The sequence below is a fragment of the Pantherophis guttatus genome, chromosome 1, assembly GCF_059756535.1.
Source record: "Pantherophis guttatus breed Tessera chromosome 1, ASM5975653v1, whole genome shotgun sequence".
In the NCBI taxonomy this organism is placed as follows: Eukaryota; Metazoa; Chordata; class Lepidosauria; order Squamata; family Colubridae; genus Pantherophis; species Pantherophis guttatus.
In genome coordinates, this window is record NC_142063.1 from 203959342 (window position 1) to 203978893 (window position 19552).

The window sequence follows — 19552 nt, forward strand, 5'->3', positions numbered from 1 at the left end:
AACCCCAGGTGACATTTTGCTAATGGTCATCCAGATTGCTGCAAGCCAAATGTTGTAGTTCTGCACACATACGTAGGTGCCGCAATAAAATATAGGAGCACACAAATCTATGTTCAGGGCTGATTTCAGTGGTGGGTTCCTCCCGGTTTGGCCTGGTTCTCCTGAGCTGGTAGCGGTGACAATATGACGTCACCGAACCAGTTCTGCCCCCCCACCCCCTCTCCCAGCATTATTCTTATCTTTTATTTCACCCCACCCCAAATCTATTGCTGCCTCCTGAGTCCCAGCTGATGGCTAGAGAGAAAAAAACTGTTTAAACTCTTGCCATGGGGCTTCAAAGGACCGCCCTACAGCTGATTAGTGTTAAAAGAAAACAAATGAGTAGATCAGTGCCTGCAAAAATAAATGGGTAGACCAGTACAGCTCTGCAAGCAGTTAAAAGCCTGGTAGACCAGTACCTCTGCTAAATCCTAAATAATTGTCACATGACCATCAAGCCACACCCACAAAATAAGCCACGCCCACAGAACCGGTAGGAAAAAAATTTAGAACCCACCCCTGGCTGATTTGTATCAAATCTGATGATAATGAGATCTGTAGGAGGTAAACGTGGTATAAGTTGCTTTTGTCAATCAAGTTGTGAGGGAAGCTTCACCTCCTAACAGTGTGGATTCTCTGCCATTGCAGATGGAAGAAATCATTCTTATGCAGCCTGGTGTTTGGTATTCCGGTTTTGGTCTTAATGGTTTATATGTTATTACCCATTGAGGAACATCATGGATCAATGGTGTTGGAGCAAAACCTGATTCCTGGACTGTCTATTCTAAACCTTCTCTTCTTTGTACTTTGTACTTTGGTTCAGGTATGGAGGTTCTTTAAATACTCTGTTATTAATATCTCCCTTTATGTAGTTATCTATACATCTTTAAAAAGTTCTGTTGACACACGTAAACAGGACATGATGGAAAGCTAATTGCTCCTCTCTCTCTCGCTTTCTCACTTATTTCCTTCCAGTTCCTGGGTGGATGGAACTTCTATGTCCAAGCCTACAAGTCATTAAAGCATAAAATGGCCAACATGGATGTCCTGATAGTATTAGCTACATCAACTGCTTATGTATATTCATGTACCATTTTGATAGTTGCAGTTACTGAAAAGGCTGAACAGAGTCCGATCACATTTTTTGACACCCCACCAATGCTGTTTGTATTCATAGCTCTCGGAAGATGGCTGGAACACATAGCAAAGGTTGGTATTTCTCGAGGGCTAAAGGCCAGATTTACTTAGCAACCACATGATTTCCTTAATGACAGCAGTGATCTCCTTAACAATATTGGTTAAAATGGTGGTAAAATCAGGTCTGATCATGTGATGACTTGCTAAATGACCACATTGTCAATGTTCATATATCTTTAGATATGAGACATATTTGCTAGTGGATAATGTATTGTATACCATACAGAATAGAATATAGAATTTTTTATTGGCCAAGTGTGATTGGACACACAAGGAATTTGTCTTTGGTGCATATGCTCTCAGCGTACATAAAAGAAAAGATACATTCATTAAGAATCATAAGGTATAACACTTAATGATAGTCATAGGGTACAAATAAGCAATCAGGAAACAATATCAATATAAATCGTAAGGATACAAGCAACAAAGTTACAGTCATACAGTCATAAGTGGAAGGAGATGGGTGGTGGGAATGATGAGAAGATTAATAGTAGTGCAGACGTAGTAAATAGTTTGATGGTGTTGAGGGAATTATTTGTTTAACAGAGTATATATATATATATACATATATAGGTCTTTGGTTATTCGGGTTTTCTCCCGCGTAAAATTGGAGACTTCCAATTTTATGCGGGAGAAAACCCGAATAACCAAAGACCTACATACAAACCCGCGAAAACCTCAGAAAACAAATATACATATATATATAGACTGCTTAAAAAAATAAAAGGAACACAAGCAGAAGACATCCGAGATCTGAATGAATGAAATAGCCTTATTAAATACTTTGTTCTTTACATACAGTAGTTTATACACTGCTCAAACAACTAAAGGGAACACAAAACTACTGTATATAACGAACAAAGTATTTAATAAGGCTATTTCATTCATTCAGATCTCGGATGTCTTCTGCTTGTGTTCCCTTTATTTTTTTGAGCAGTATATATATACATATACATATACATATACATATACATATACATATACATATACATATACATATACATATACATATACATATACACATACTCATATACATATATATACATACAAGGTTGCAAACATGCCACAATTTCCATCTCTGAAAGTAATGCCTGCTCAGTGTTGAATATGGCTGGACAATGATTTAATGCTTTAACTTTAATTCTTTTAATTTCTACCATACTTTTTATTTTATTCTTTAAGGATTGAACGTAATCTTTTTAGTGCTGGCCTTTTGACTGCAACAAATGAAATAAATGAATAAAACAAATTAATAAAATGGACCCCGTCCATTTCTGCCATTAGCGTATCCCCTACAACTTCCCCTATAAATCTCAAACAAACGTGGCTGCCCATCATTTTATACAGGTTCTTAGAAACTTACACCATGTCCTTAAAATATTCAGCTTAGCGTACAATTTTTAAAATGACAGTAGAACAAAAATATTCAGAAGATTTATGCAAAAGCAATCAGAGGTGGAAATATGCAAGCCAGTATAATTGACAAAGATAAACAGGATAGATCAGTGGTTCTCTACCTTTTCTTTATCACAAATCCTTTTTAAATACCTTTTGTGGCCACGGACCATGGCCATGGACCCCCAAAACGTAACTCAAGATTTAAATCATAACATTTTTTCAAGCCTTCCCGGACCCCCTGTGACGACATCGCAGCCTCCCAGTGGTCCACAGATCACAGGCTGAGAACCATTGGGATAGATCACTCTTTGCAGTTTATTCAAATTATATCATTTAATATAAAGGACAAGTGAGCTTCTCTAGGACAAACTTTCTACCAGCAACCTCCACTAGCAAGAATTTCCTTGCCTTAGTAGCCTCCTGCTGCATCTTAGTTTTGAAAAGAAAGTGGCATTCAGAGCATCAGATTTTGTTCGCCTAATCTTTCAGTTACTCAGAGTAGTATTGATCTGTGTCAGTATGTTGAGCAACTGAATTGGATTTAATCTTCCACTGTTCCATGAAGTTCATTTATTATCTTGACTGGCTGGACCATTTCAGTTCAAGATACTTCTTGTGATGCAAGGATAAGATGATATAATATGTGAATTCCATATGAAGATCTCTGGAATAGTAGTAAAAAAAAATATAGTTGTTTCAGTGTATTTATCAAGTGCATTAGCATAGTATGGTGAAAAGATTCAATTGTTCTCTTTTCTTAATTTTTTCCCAAGGCATATTTTGATTGTATACAAAAATGTAAACTTGGTGAAGTGATTTAATTCCTTTGGGACTGCATAGAAATAAATAATTCTCACGTACTCCATTATACTATAGAAGAAAAGTAGCAGTAGTTATAAAGGGTGAGAGAGATGGGCGGTTACCATATGAGAGAAGGGGAAAAAAGAGCAAACAAATCAAATTCTGAATCAGGCATCTAGTCAAGAAATAGCAGTGAAAGATTTGCCAGAAAAAGGAGTTTCCCAGAGATGCTGATTGTTTAATTATTTCAAAACACAATGGTCTTTTGGCTTGCATTCTCTAAAATGGCAATGCTTCCGCACAGTGCATAACTAGTGGAATGGAATTCTAGCATCTAGGCCAGTGATGGCAAACCTTTTCAGCACCGAGGGCACGCCCCTGAAGAGGAGCTGCCCAGAACGCATGTGTGCACCTGAAAATCAACTTCTTGTTGATTTTCATGCGTGCCGGCCAACTAGTCTTCCGGATTTCTAGCATGCATGCGCATGCAACGCTCAGCTGGCCAGTGCGCATGATCACACACAGGAAAACGGCCCATTCCTCTTCCAGTTTCCGGCACTGCTGCACTCACGAAGGCCAGCTGATCATCGTGCGCGCATCCTCGGAAGAGGAACGGGCAATGCCGCACTTGCCAGGTGATATGGCTCCACGTGCCAGTTCGGGCATGTGTGCTATAGGTTTGCCATCACAGATCTAGGCCAGTGGTGGTATTCAGCGGTTTTATCCGGTTCGGGCAAACCGGGAGCAGTGGCTGCAGGAGGCTCTGCCCACCCGCCAGGACATCATCACGTCCCGTTTTTGATGCTCTGTGCATGTGCGGAAGGCTCTGCGCATGCGCAGAGGTGGCACGTGCGCTCACATTTGTGAACCGGTAGCGAAAATACCACCCCTGATCTAGGCCCTCTCTTTAGGATAGCTATCATTCCTCTCTGCTCTTGTGTTAATAACAGTGGAGTGTATATCAATACTTAGAATACAGCATTACTCTGCTCTTCAATTAGTAACAGTGGAGTGTATATCAATATTTAGAATACAGCATTACTCTGCTCTTCAATTAGTAGGTGGAGTGTATATCAATATTTAGAATACATCATGTAAAATTAAACTGGAAGCAGCACAAGTATATTGTGAAGGCTACCTACATATATCTGCCTCTATTTCAGAGTAAAACATCAGAAGCGCTTGCTAAATTAATTTCTCTTCAAGCTACAGAAGCTGTTGTAGTGACACTTGGACCTGACAGTTGCATAATCAGGTACGCTGTTGGTACAAATGTTTCGCTTTTTTATGCAGCAATATTTTCAGTTCTTTTGGTAACTTTGAAAAGTATTATGGAAGTATTATGGAAGCCATTATGGATGGCTGTAAATGCATTGTAGTGGATGAAACATAGTTCTTCTGACCCATCTGTTAGAAACTGCTATATGTAGGTTAAATAGCTAAGTGGAATTGTTCCTGAAAAACTCTCCTTTGAAATTAATGATCCCTTCACCATCCAATAACAAGAACAAGTCTAAAACAAGTTTTTTCCGCCTTGGGATTCTCTCAGTGGTGTGGCTTGGTGGGCGTGGTTTGGTGGGCGTGACAGGGGAAGGATACTGCAAAATCTCCATTCCCTCTCCACTCCTGGGGGAAGGATATTGCAAAATCTCCATTCCCACCACACTCATGGGGGAAGGATATTGCAAAATCTCCATTCCCACCCCACTCTGGGACCAGCCAGAAGTGGTATTTGCCGGTTCTCCGAACTACTCAAAATTTCCGCTACCGGTTCTCCAGAATCTGTCAGAACTTCCTGGATTCCACCCTTGGATTCTCTCCCTAACCACTACAATTAGCATGGAAACAGGTAGTCCTCAAGTCACTATCACAACTGAGCCCACAATATGGGTTGTGAGTTATTGCAGTCATTAAGCACCCACTGGTGTGTGGGCCTTCAATTCTTCCCACCACTCCTGGAAGGCTTGTTCTGGCTGAGGGATGGTCTTGCGACGTTTCTGAGGCTCTTTTTAACCTTTGCTAGCTTTCTACAATAGCTACACCCTGCATTCAGCTATACAGAAGGGTTAGGGTTAGGGTCAGCAGCTATATAGAAAGGGAAGGTAAGCAGAGTGTGCAGTTGAGTAGCGAGAAGCCCCAACCTCCTGAGACAGTGGCCTAGCTGGCAGTGGCCTCTTGCTCACAGTGGGTTTCTACGTGCCAGTGGTCCTAGCTAGCTGAGGCTTCCTGGCCTAATGGGCACACTGTGAAGAGTCTGAATTTTTGTGTGCTAGGGGGCGCTGCAATAATTTGTTACCCACCCCAAAGTTAGAATTTTTGGAGAGGATCATATGTCCCTTTGCCCAGCGCCATAGTATTTTTCAATGGTCACTGAACGAATGGTCATAAATCGAAAACTGCTTGTATAGTAAGGCAGTCTTTTTCAAAGCTGGCATCTTTAACATGCGTGAACTGGGGATAACTGGCTGGAGAATTCTGAAAGTTGAAGTCTACACATCTTAAAACTGCCAGGTTTGAAAAACACTGCAACTTGAAAACAACAGTTACTGGATTTTGACAAGCAACAAAATCTGACTTGGGGTAAAAAATCTTATTTAATGGGCCAAATATTAATACTTTTATTTTCTAATGTGATATATGAAAATTTTAGATGCTTAGAAGGATTTTTTCATTGGTCATATTTAATATCTTTCCTACAAACATTCAGCATTACCATGTAAATCTGAATAGCTCGGCCTTTGTATAGCTGGACATATAAAATAAGTGAAGTACATTCTTTATTTACTCTTTGTTTTTTCCAAGAAGGCCATCTTGTTTTTATTTAACTGTTATTACAAGGAATATGTTTACTATAATAAATATGTTAATCTTAGCACTCAAAAGATCTAACAAAGTCTGCATTGTATATATCAGACTGAAAACATTTAAATTCAATTTTGAATAATTTCCCCTTACATTTTTGAAGTAGATATATATATGACTGAATTTTTAAGAAGTATATGTCTGGTGTTATGCTTGTTTTTTCTTTTATATTTCTTCTAACTCATTGCTGAGAGTTAATTTTGATGGAAGTGGAATGTAGATGTAGTTATTCTACATAAAATTTAAATAAATGATTGTTTTTAATTTTATTCTGTCTTTTTTTTTATTGAAAAGTTTTATAGGAAATGCAAACATTTTCTCCTCCCCACCCTTCCCTCACCCATCCCCCTTCAGCCTTCCCCCCACCCCCCTCCCTTGACTTCCCAGAACAAGCACAGGGTATAGAATCCACAAACATAAAACCAAAATATGCTAACAAATTGTTGACTTCAGATTCTTTCTAGGTCTTTAACTCCTTATAACTTAAAACACTATAAACATAAACTAAAAGTTAAAAATGTTTCACTCATAAACTATATGAATCTTCTTAGTCTGATACTTGTTTTGAATATAGTCAATCCATCTTCTCCATTCTGTTATGTATCTTTCGTTTGAATGGTCTTTAAGATATGCTGAAATTTTAGCCATCTCTGCCAAATGCACGACTTTTAGTGTCCATTAATTTTATTCTGTCTTGAAAAGTCAGTTGACCGAAGATAAGTAAATACCTGCTTTGCAATGCCGCACATTACTTGAGTAAGATGTAGATTAAATATCTTTGGACAATAAATGCGGTACATGGACAGAAAGAGTTCAGATTTCACAGAATATTGAAATCTATTGATTTATTAGATTAGCTACCTTCCCTCCAAGAGCTCAAGTGAATATATAGCATTTCTTCTCTAGGTTTCCCTCCAATAGCTCAATGAGGTAGGTTGGGCTGAAAGAGTGACTAGCCCAAAGTCACCCAGTGAGTTTCTGAAGTAGAAAGTAGAGATGAAGCTGATATCCTTGGCCTTAGTTCAATAATACAATCTTCTGGCATATGCAATCATATACATAAAAATAGTTTTAGAATATTAAAACAACTTATGTATCATATGTGGCTTTTTTATATTTATCTTTGTATATTTAACTTTATTAAGATAGCATAATTTATTTTGTCTGAAAAAAGCAAGATCTGGAAAAAAGAAGTTGCATTGAATTTTAACCGTGAGCTTTATCTTACAGAGAAGAGCAAATTCCTGCAGAATTAGTTCAGCGAGGAGATATTGTAAAGGTGGTCCCTGGTGGGAAATTTCCAGTTGATGGAAAAGTGATCGAAGGCAGCTCTATGGCTGATGAGTCTCTTATAACAGGTAATTCCTTACTTTAAAAAAATAAATAATTTACCTTTCCAAAGAGTTGCTGTTACGCAAGAAGCTCAGGGGGTGGGGAGAGATGAAATATATCAGGGCTAGGTAGCATTTAAATCGGTAACATCTAGCTGACATTGATTGATTAGAAGGCTAAACTGGGTAAGTTCACTTTAGTTAGTACTACAATGGGGGAAGCATGTTGGAAGTTGAAGGGTTTAGGATAGAGTCGGAAATAAAAAAAAGGTCTCAGAAGACAAAAAGGTGAACTACTTCTGTTCTACTCTGTTCCAAAAAAACCTATATGGATGTGCTAAAGGACTTACCACAATTTGAAGGCAGTTTTACCTCTGAACCTCAAGCTGGACTTCTATCTGTGTTGCCTCAGCCCACATATGGTGGCCCAAATCTTATTTGGAATCCCAGTAGTAGTGGTGCCTGAAGAGAACCAAAATAAGGAAGGTGATCCCTTTAGCCCCAGATAGATAATTTTGGATCTTAATAATTGGATGAAATCACAAAGTGATCTCCATTAGCAAACATTTCCCCCTCCTCTCCTGCTCTGTCCCCATACCTTTTGGTCCAGTAATCTTGACTCTATGTCCATTCCTTGGAATTCAAATTTTTTCTCCTAATAAATTGCAGAAACACTTCAATAAAATGGTTTCGGAAAGAAAACAAGAACTAATCAGTTTCTGAATAAAGGGTTTTGCTGCTTGAGTGACTTAAGTTTTGAGAATGAGATGCAAGGTTGCCATGGGGAAGGAAATAGCGCAGAAAGAGAACAAAGAGTTATTGTTGGCTGACTAGGATTCAGTTTCACCAAAGAGCAGTCGCAGTTCATCAGCCCCTTGATCTTGTTACTTTGCACTGAGGTGTGGCTTTCTTCAAAATTGAGGGTATATCTTAATGCACCTCTATTTTTTTTTTTTTTTTTTTTTTGGTAACTGCCGCTATGTATGTGAAATGCTATTAAAACATATTGGTGGATTAACTTATTATATTTATAGGAGAAGCCATGCCAGTCACTAAAAAACCTGGCAGCGTGGTTATTGCGGGTTCTCTCAATGCACATGGCTCTGTGCTTGTAAATGCAACTCATGTTGGCTCTGATACCACCCTGGCACAAATTGTGAAACTAGTTGAGGAAGCTCAGATGTCAAAGGTAAAACAAACAGTGTTGGGAGGTGGGGGGCATTGGGATCAGTGGTGAAATCTAAAATTTGTTACTACCGGTTCTGTGGGCGTGGCTTGGTGGGGGGGTAATGTGACTGGGTGGGCGTGGCCAATTTTTTTTTTCTTTTAAAACCATTTTTTCTACAACCTCTTCGGCAAAGAGGTTGTAAAAAAATGCTTTCAAAAGGCTCTGATGATCCCAGCTGAGTTGCCTGATCGGCAGAGGCTTTTTTTCTTTTAAAAGCCTCTGCCGATCAGGCAATTCAGCTGGGATCATCAGCTGACGATCTCTTTGACGATCCCAGCTGAGCCGCACGATCATCAGAGGCTTTTTTTTTTTACTTTTAAAAGCATTTTTTTGGCCGAAGAGGTTGTAGAAAAAATGCTTTTAAAAATTAAAAGAAAAAGCCTCTGATGATTGTGCGGCTCATCTGGGTATGGGGGGGGCAGGGATTTTTGCTACCGGTTCTCCGAACCACCTGCCTCCATCACTACCAGATCGGGCGATCCGGTCCGAACCGGGAGCATTTCACCCCTGATTGGGATTCATATGTTCACCTGGGTGTTCAAATGACTGAAAATACTCCAGAACTGTAGTGTATAAAACTAAAACCCACTCTCCTAAAATATTTCTCAAAGGTCTTTCCCCATCTTTCCCCATCTGAGGTCTTCTGAATCCCAGCTTTGGCCAGCCTTTGGAGGTCACCTGATTCAGGAAGATAGTTCTAAATCTAATCCACTGAGTTGGCCTACTTGGTTTATTTTCTGTGCTCCGTTTCACAATACATCCTTAAACTAGCTGTGTTCAATTGCATTAGATCAAATGGCTGCTTACATGGTTTTCTCCAATCTAATTCAATGGATTAGTTGGTCCTGTTGGATGAAGGAACCAGTAAGGAAAGCATGGGCCAAGAGGTGGGAAACTTTTATGAACTGTAGTGGTGCAGTGATTAGAATGCAGTACTGCAGGTTATTTCTGCTGATTGTTGGCTGCCAGAAGTTCAGCGGTTCGATCCTGACCGGCTCAAGATTGACTCAGCCTTCCATCCTTCTGAGGTCGGTAAAATGAGAACCCAGATTACTGGGGGCAATATGCTGACTCTAAACTGCTTAGAGGGAGCTGTAAAGCACTGAAGCAGTATATAAGTCTAAGTGCTATTGCTATTGCTATTACTGCAGAAAGATCACGTGTAATTGCAGCGGTTAGGCCAGGGACCTTGTCATCGCAGAACTATTGGTTGAAACACCTTCTGTAGATTCCTTTTGTCCTTAGAGTCCTGAATATGCTTTGTTAGAAGTAAATCCTCTTGTTTCAATAGCAAGCTAAAACCATTTCATAATACTTTCAAGAGACAAATTAATTTACTAATGGCATTTTAATCAGAAGTGAGGGATATGGAGGGAAATCTGTATTTCTCTCAATCAGATGTATTTGTAAAATACTTAATTTGATAAGTTTATGTATGTATTTTTTTTAATATTGTGCATTCATAAGGACTTTTTTTTTCTTCCTGATTTGCAGGCACCCATCCAGCAACTAGCTGACAGATTTAGTGGTTATTTTGTTCCATTTATCATAATAATTTCAACAGCAACCCTGATAACATGGATTGTAATTGGATTTATACAGTTTGATGTTGTACTGAAATATTTTACTGTAAGTATTGTTTATTTAATTATTGTAATTACTTATATCCTGCTATTCCAGACAGTTTTTAAAGTGAGTTCAACGTACATTAATAAGAATTGCAAGTGAACAATAGCAACTCATAACTTTTCAGGGAGACCTCCTACAGGTAGGAGACTATAAAAGATATAAATAAATTGAGAATACCCAAGAAGAATTAGGTAGCAAGGAAGTACTCAGAGATTTGTACACTTGTGTGTGTATATGTAGATACCTGTATCTTTTTTTTTTTTTTTGCAATTATTTAAAAGTATTTTTGTAAACATTGACACATACATTTAAGATTCTGGGAAGCCCAATTCAGTGATTCTAGATTCAGTATGACATTCAGGATCCAGACATCTGTCACATTTATCTATTAAATCTGAAAAGACTATTTTTATATGCTGGTTTCCAGTACAGTTTCTTTAGGTCTCTGGGAATCAAAAAGAGAAGAAAGACAAATGGGTTTCTCAAGATATTAGCTATCTCATTTGAGAATGAAATGCAGAACAATTCACTTGAACTTTTTTTTTACTTCTACCCATTTGTCATAGCATCTCAGTGTCAGGACACACATTTGTTCTTTTTCTCTTACATTAATATAGCGAGCAAATATTACTATGTGAATTAATCTGATCAATAGACAAATATCATTTGGGCAAAAGCTGAAGTTTTTATTCTACTGTTACTTTATACAGTTACAGAGCCTTGTTTAATTTGGGTTGCCAACGAGAACAGCAGTCATGACATTAAACAGGATGAGGAAATCTTTGGAACTTTGTCATCTTACAGTGTTTTAGGTTTTTAATATTTTTAATCTTCAAATACCCCAAATGCTGCTTAAAAGAACAACTGATAAATAGGATAATTAAAGACTGGAGCAAAGTGGAAATGATCAGATTTAACTACTGGAGAAGAAAATGTATTCTGACTAGGCAATTAAATACAATTGATAGATAGAATATTTTAATATGGAGGAGCTGCTTTGAAAGCAGCTTCAACTTAAATTGGTAGAGGGACTAAATTTTCGCACATAGTGATTTCTCTCCAAAAATACAGCACAAAGATATATGAGAGCATATTTGTGCGTAATGATGCTAATATAAAAGATCGCCAATAACTAGATATCTCTTGCAAATAAATATTTCTTTCTTTCTTTCTAGCATCACAGCAAACACAACTCAAAAGCCGAAATTATCCTACGGTTTGCCTTTCAGACTTCCATCACAGTGCTGTGCATTGCATGTCCTTGTTCTTTGGGCCTGGCTACTCCAACTGCTGTGATGGTGGGCACTGGAGTTGCTGCTCAGAATGGTATTCTAATCAAAGGTGGGAAGCCCCTGGAAATGGCACACAAGGTTAATATTATTATTGCTAATTTATGACTATTAGTCCTAAACTGGAAGCAATTTATTATAACTTGTGCCACTATCTTTTTTTTTAAAATAAACCAGAAAGCAGGCTTACTGTGTGTTCCTTTGCATACCTACTGATTAGCCACTAAAATGGTTTCATTTTGCTATCTTAATATGCAGCTTAATTGAAATGTTCAGAATTCAAGTCTTACATAGGGAATAGTTCCAGTTTTTGGTCTTCAGAGAGAGAAATATTTATTCTGCTCCTGTCCTCGACATTTGGTTTAGCGCTCAAGGACCAAAACATGAAATTTTGTCAGACTTAAATGCAAAGATTGATTTGCATTTAAGACATTAGCAGATCTGTCAGATAATATTACTAATGGCCCTAACAAAGTCGGATACTTCTTCGAGGAAGGTTGGGACAAACCGTTCCTGTCTGTGGCCAAGAAAACCCCATGGATATGTCCATGAGTCAAGTTTGACTTGAAAGAGACTTTACCTAACAAAACATGACAAATTGAGAATTTGCTTAATAAATTGCTCAGCATTGAAGGAGGGACAGTAACTTAAGATTTTGGAACTAGGTCAATTTGTGTGCTTCAAAAAAATTAGATTAATTATAATTAATTAAGATGGCACGTTTGCCATCCATAAAAACAGGCACCTTTCCCAAGAAAAAAACAGGGCACTATCCTGCCAAAGCCTCGGACTATTTTTCTTATAATATGCCCTATCCTATGAGCAAGCCTATCCTCTCTGTTACAAAGGAACTATACTCTGGATGCTTCAAATTAGCAGTATGATTTCTTCCAGGTGAAGACAGTGATGTTTGATAAAACCGGTACCCTGACTTACGGTGTTCCCAGAGTCATGCGCGTTCTCTTGCTAGGAGACACAGAAGCTACCCTGCCTCTGAAGAAGTTCCTTGCTCTTGTTGGTACTGCCGAAGCCAGCAGTGAGCATCCTTTAGGAATGGCGGTCACTCAGTATTGCAAAGAGGTGTGTTCTTTTCGCTGACGTTCAGTCCTGCTTCGGGTAGAAATTTCTGTCTTGGCATAGAACAAGCTCTAAAATGGTTTAATTGTTAAATCTTATTTATTTATTTATTTTATTCAATTTGTATACCGCCCTTCTCCTAGTGGACTCAGGGCGGTGCACAGCCAGAACTAAAACACATGCCAATACAAAATTTAAAATTATTAAAAGAATTACATAACTAGCCCAATTTAAAACAATTCGAATTAAAACCCAATGACAATTTAAAAGCTAAAAAACTAAAAAAGACTAAAAAAGGGGGGGGGGATTCACGCCAGCCCTGCTTGATGGGAAAAAAAACTTTTCAGGGCACGGCGAAAGACCCGGAGATCCAATATCCTTCGTATCTCCGGGGGCAAATCGTTCCAGAGGGCAGGAGCTGCCACAGAGAAGGCCCTCCCCCTGGGGGTCGCCAGCCGACATTGCCTGGCTGACGGCACCCTAAGGAGTCCCTCTCTGTGGGAGCGTACTGGTCGGTGGGAGGCTATCGGCGGCAGAAGGCGGTCCCGCAAATCTTATATAAATCTTATATAAAACATCCTAAGTAGCCTTAAGTGTCTTCAATGAGGCAAAAGAAACCACACTGAGGTCTTAATAGTGACAATTAAGCCTTGGTGGCACAGTGGTTAGAGTGCAGTACTGCAGGCTACTTCTGCTGATCACTAGCTGCCAGCAGTTTGGCAGATCGAATCTCACCAGGCTCAAGGTTGACTCAGCCTTCCATCCTTCCGAGGTTAGTAAAATGAGGAGCCAGATTGTTGGGGGCAATACAGGGGTGAAATGCTCCCAGTTCGGACCAGATCGCCTGATCCGGTAGCGATGGCGGCGAGTGGTTTGGAGAACCAGTAGCAAAAATCCTTGCCCCCCCCCATGCCCAGATGAGCCGCGCGATCATCAGGGGCTTTTTTTTTTTACTTTTAAAAGCATTTTTTCTACAACCTCTTCGGCCGAAGAGGTTGTAGAAAAAATGCTTTTAAAAATTAAAAAAAAATGTTGGCCATGCCTACCCACTCACATTACCTCCCACCAAGCCACGCCCACAGAACCCGTAGTAACAAATTTTACATTTCACCACTGGGGCAATAGGTTGACTCTGTAAACTGCTTAGAGAGGACTGGAAAGCACTGTGAAGTGGTATATAAATCTAAGTGCTACAGTGCTAAGTGTTATAATATCAGAAAATTGAACCCTCTCAGTTTAAAGAACAGGGAGTTAGGATGTGAGATGGTTCTCCCCAGCTCTTTTGGGAAAATGGTAGTTTTTTCCCTAGGATCGGTTTCTTCAGAGTCAGTACCACTTCTTGAGGAAACTCCCTTCTTATTGCCAGATTATCGTGGCCTCCACCTTTTTCAGATTTGTTCTTAAGCATCACTCCTGAGCTGAGCAGAGCCAGGAACATGTGCTGCACGGGGAACTCCTTGGATATGAACTCCCTCCCAATTCTTGTTTGGTTGGCTCAAGATAGTAGTCTGAAACAATAGGGGCTTCAGTATTTGAAGGGACAAAGCTGCCAAACTTGATCTAAAATGAAGAGATGAAAGCTCTCTAAAAAAGACAGAACCAGAGTTCCCAGTATCCCTTGCTATTAGCTATTCTGGCTGGATTACCAGGTGTTGCAATTCAGTAACCTCGTAAGGGCCATAATTTCCTAGTACTGTCAAACAGACCTAAGCAACTCAAATATCCCCCAAAGCTATAGCTACTTTTCTTTTTTAAAAAAGAGAAGGGCTACTTTGCTTTGAGGGAATTCATGACATTTAAGCCAAGTTCAAAATACCTGTGAGAAACTTTTCATTTTGAATTGTAAAATATTCTTCAAGCCAGTTGATAGTACTGATTTGATTTAAAATAGAGATAGTATAGTGAGATGCATAATTTGAATTTAATTTTGTACACGGTTTTTCAAGTTTAAATTTGAGGAATTTCACTATGAAACAAATTAAATCAACATAGTATTCAGTCTACACAACCCTACATTAATATAGAAGACAATGTGAAGCAAATTAACTTGAGGCACTTTATACATTCACATCATCACCATTTCAGAAAAGCTTTTGAAAACTGCTTATAGTTTTAAGTGTTTCTATTTATGCATGAAAATGAAGCATTTTGCTGCTTCAAAGTGAGGTTTAAAATACATATTTTGCAGGAACTTGGCACAGAGATCCTTGGATGCTGTAAAGATTTTCAGACAGTTCCTGGATGTGGAATAAGCTGTAATGTTAGCAGCACTGAAACCTTATTGGGTGATGAGATTGAGCAGGATATGACCAGTCTCAGCGCTCATATTGATGGCTTTGATAAAGCTGTTCAAGATCAGACTCCACTCCCCAAAGCAAGAGGTAAGCAAGGTGCTATTTATAAATGGAGAAGGTTTGCTTAAGGAATTACCTAAGTTACAGTAGGTCCAACCAGCTCATTGAAGATGTTAAAAAGGGGCCTGGATAGCTCTGCAGACAAGGCACTGTAATTTAACACCAGCTGTCTGCAATTAAAGTAAGTTCGAATCTTGCCAGGCTCAAGGTTGACTCAGCCTTCTATCCTTTCTAAGGTAGGTAAATTGAGGACCCAGTTTGTGGGGACAATAAGCTGACTTTGTATAAAATATACAAAAGTATGAAGGCTATTGCTTAACACACTGTAAGCCGCCCTGAGTCTCCGGAGAAGGGCGGCATATAAATCAAATTAAAAAAAACAACAACAAACCTTTCAAATGCTCTACCAGTCAAAGGGTATTGTGCCATCTTTCCTTCCCGATTTCATCTTTTCTGGTAAGGAGAAATATGGAAGGGGTGGGAAAACAGGTCAAGATTAGATATTATTTCTTAGGGTTTTTTTAAAAAATGAAGACGACTTCATAAAAGCCTCCAAAGGATTTTTTTTTAAAAAAAAACATGGACAGTAGAGTGTTCTGATTAGTTTAGAAGCTTCAAATTTAGCAAGCAACAGGCCACTGGCAAAAAGAAGACCAAAAGGAACACTAATTTAGATTTAGTAAATCACCTACTGTATTTTTCGGAGTATAAGACACACCGGAGTATAAGATGCACCTTAGTTTTTGGGGAGGAAAATAAGAAAAAAGCTGGCTTGGCCTCCCGGAATACCCCCAATCAACTCTTTCCAGAGGTGAATTTTAGCAACAGGTTCCTTGGTTGTGAGCTCTGTGCCTTGCTTTTTTTGCTTTTTTTCCTGCCTCTGAAAGCCTCCGAAACAGAGCTTCAGAAAAAAAGCCTCTGAAACTCTGTTCGGGGGCTTCTTTTCTGAAGCTCTGTTTGGGGGCTTCTTTTCTGAAGCTTCGTTTCTGATGCTTTTTTCAGCCGCTGAAACCTCCGTTTGAGAAGCTGGGCGGGGCTACATTCAGAGTATAAGACGCACCCAGATTTTCACCCTCTTTTTTGGGGTAAAAAGTGCGTCTTATACTCCGAAAAATACGGTAATTGATAATAGATGGCGTTTAGAAATTTTTTTTTTTTAAAAAAACTTAGGGTTCATTGTATTCATCCTAAACCTTTCTAAGGTCTATAGGAAACAGCTTTTTCAAAAAGGTTGGAGTAATTTAAACAACCCATAAAACAGAAGGAGAAATAAATGGATGAATATTCCTAAATGAAATATCTCCAACTTCTTCAAATTGAGACCTGGGCAATATAACCAAGTCTGAAGAGTGGTTGCAATTTCACGTTCTTGCCCCAAGTACAGAAAAATATCAAACTGTCCTGTTTGAAGAAAGCAAAACTCCATCAAATCGCCCATTTGTTTGTTAGGCAAGGTAGACGCCCAGGATTGTACAATGATTATCTTAATGCCAGTGTATTTGTAATGTTCAAAGTGAAAGAAGTTTGTCTTAGCCTGGCCTGAATTGTCTGATTATATGTACTCCATTCTGCAGCACAGTTCCCTTTTGACTTGCAGTCAAAAGTCCTTTCTTCCCTCTGGAATTCAGTTTTTCTTAGTTCCTAGTTCCTCATAGTGCCTTTTAAAAAGATATTTGTTTTCTGGTCTCTTTCCTATCTAATTTTAATCATTGCCAAGCAGTAAAGGGATCTTATACAAATCTAGTTCCAGAACATTGTACTTCTCATAACATCCTGAAAGTTTTGAAGAATGTTCTGAATTGGCTTACCAAGATGTAAATTGATATATTTTATCATACTTATCAAGTTATATAGATTGATACCTATTAAGCAAACAGGTTGGAATATAAGTTATTAAGAAAGTGTTCCCTGTAACTTATAAAAGTCTTCCTTTAAATTCTCACAATTCTGCATTTTTATATCTGACAGATACTGCTGTCTCTCATACGTATTCAGTGTTGATTGGGAATCGGGAATGGATGAGACGGAATGGTTTGCATATCTCCAGTGATGTTCATGAGGCCATGAGAGACCATGAAATGAAAGGACAGACAGCAATTCTGATGGCCATAAATGGTAAGCTAACCAATCTGGATTAGAGGAAGATATGTCTTGACTTCTGAAAAATGTGAAAAGCCATGCTACTGAAATATTGTTCAGTTCTGTAGCTACAAATTCAAATTAAAAAGCCATTGTATTTTAACCCCTTTCCTTGTGCTAGTGCCCTCCAGATACATTGAATGTTAGCTTTCCCAATTCCTTCTGCTAACATCACCACTGGGTATGCCTGATGGAGAATTACAGGACATAAAAAACCAGCACCTCCGGAGGACACTAGGATAGGGAAGGTTACAGTATGGAGTACCGCATACCGGCAGTCCACACTAAATGACCATTTGTTCAGTGATGATATGAAATTACAATAGTGCTGAACAAAGGGACTTATGACCTGTGCTCAAAGTTATGGCTATTGCAACACCCCCGCGATCACATGACTGCAATCTATGCACTTCGCACTTATGATGGTTTGTCAAGCATCCCGCAATATGATGGATTGTCAAGCACCCCGCAATCATTGCCATGTGGAATCTTCCATGCCAGCTTCCCCAGAAAGTCAACTGGGGAAGCTGGCAAAGGAAAGTCACAAGGTGCTGCTGCCTGGCTGGTTCCTGGGGAATGATTGAAAAAGGTCCGTTCTGAAGACCTTTTTCAGCCAGCCTCTTTAAGAGTGAAAGACCTGCTTAACAAAAGGACTCTGCCCTGCATGGAGCCGAATCAATCGGTCAGGCAACTTTTTTGCTCTCAAAGGGGCTGGCTGAGGAATCGTTCTGCACACAGAATGGGAAAAACACCTATGCTGGGCCAGCTAAACAAAGCTTGAATCCCAAAGACCCAAGCTGTTTCTTGGGTCCTTCCCCTACCCAGGGAAGGAACAGTGAAAGAACTACCTGCCTTTCTTTGACAGGCAGTTCTTTCAGTCTCTGTGTGGAACAGAACTCCTTCCCTGTCTATGGAGATTCTCAATCTTCCAGGTCATGGTTGTCCCAAAGATGCTTTTTCCAAAAGGCAACTGGACTTGCTTGTTGTTGTTTTTTCCTTTGAAAATGTTTCGCTTGTCATTCAAGAAGCTTCTTCAGTTGTAACTGAAGAAGCTTCTTGGATGAGAAGTGAAACATTTTCAAAGGAAAAAAACAGCAAATAAGTCCAGTTGCCTTTTGGAAAAAAAACACCTTTGGATCAGTGGTGGGATTCAAACTTTTTTTACTACCGGTTCTGTGGGTGTGGCTTGGTGGGTGTGGCATGGCTTGGTGGGTGTGGCATGGCTTGGTGGGTAAAATCTCCATTCCCACCCCACTCCAGGGGAAGGATACTATAAAATCTCCATTCCCTCCCCACTCCAGGGGAAGGTTACTGCAAAATCCCCATTTCTTCCCGATCAGCTGGGTCTCGGGAAGCAGAGAATAGATGGGGGTGGGGCCAGTCAGAAGTTGTATTTACCGGTTTTCCGATCTAGTCAAAATTTCCACTACTGGCTCTCCAGAACTGGTCAGAACCTGCTGAATACCACCTCTGCTTTGGATGACTCCTTCCCTTGGATCTTTCCAAGCTCTGTTCAGCCTGCCCACAGAAATTGTTTTTTTCTGCACACAGAATGAGAGAGCTACCTGGAAACATTGATTCTCAGAGCCTTTAGAGTTTTCTCCTCCGGAATCCTCTTTCATTAGCATCCTTCTCTTCTCCAGAGGAGAAAACACTACAGACTCTGAGCCTCAGTGTTCTGAAGGTCTGAGGCTCGGAGTCTTTCAGAATACCAGCTTCGCTAACAACTTCCTCTCCAAAGGAGAAAATGCTAACAATTGACATTGTTCTCATGATGGTTCAGAAGCCCCTTTTCCAAATTGCACAATTTGCAGGAGTCTTCCAAACCATTGCGAGAATGGGGCCCATCTGCAGGATGGAGCATGGCAACAGAAACATAAGTGCACCCTGGTGTAGTGGGGCAGGAGAGGGTCCTTGCACTGGTGGTCCTAGCCAGCTGACACTGCCCAGCCATGGCAGGTTTCCATATACCAATGGATATTGGGCCTTCCCGGGCCTCTCCATCCTGAGATATCCTTGTGTAGTTGCTTAACGACCTATGTGGTCACTTAGCAACTGCAACAAGAAGAGCTTAGATTGCAGTCGTTGAGCAAGGCCATCATTTGGGCACCTTGCTTAATAATAATAAAAAATTACAACCAAAATTCCAAGCTTGATGGTGATTTCAAGTCAAGGACTATTTATAGCTTCCCAGAGAAGCCATAGCAC

General features: G+C 39.6%; 1 protein-coding gene across 1 annotated transcript in view; it reads left to right on the top strand.

The window, feature by feature from the left end:
* The window catches only part of ATP7B (ATPase copper transporting beta), a 36764-nt gene that overhangs the window by 11510 nt on the left and 5702 nt on the right, over positions 1-19552 (top strand). Inside the window, exons 7-16 of the mRNA XM_034432208.3 lie at positions 688-862; positions 1015-1248; positions 4599-4690; positions 7528-7655; positions 8663-8817; positions 10351-10485; positions 11661-11855; positions 12669-12854; positions 15040-15232; positions 17174-17320. Of these exons, the coding sequence (XP_034288099.2) occupies positions 688-862; positions 1015-1248; positions 4599-4690; positions 7528-7655; positions 8663-8817; positions 10351-10485; positions 11661-11855; positions 12669-12854; positions 15040-15232; positions 17174-17320 (1640 nt within the window). The remainder of the gene's footprint in view (positions 1-687; positions 863-1014; positions 1249-4598; positions 4691-7527; positions 7656-8662; positions 8818-10350; positions 10486-11660; positions 11856-12668; positions 12855-15039; positions 15233-17173; positions 17321-19552) is intronic.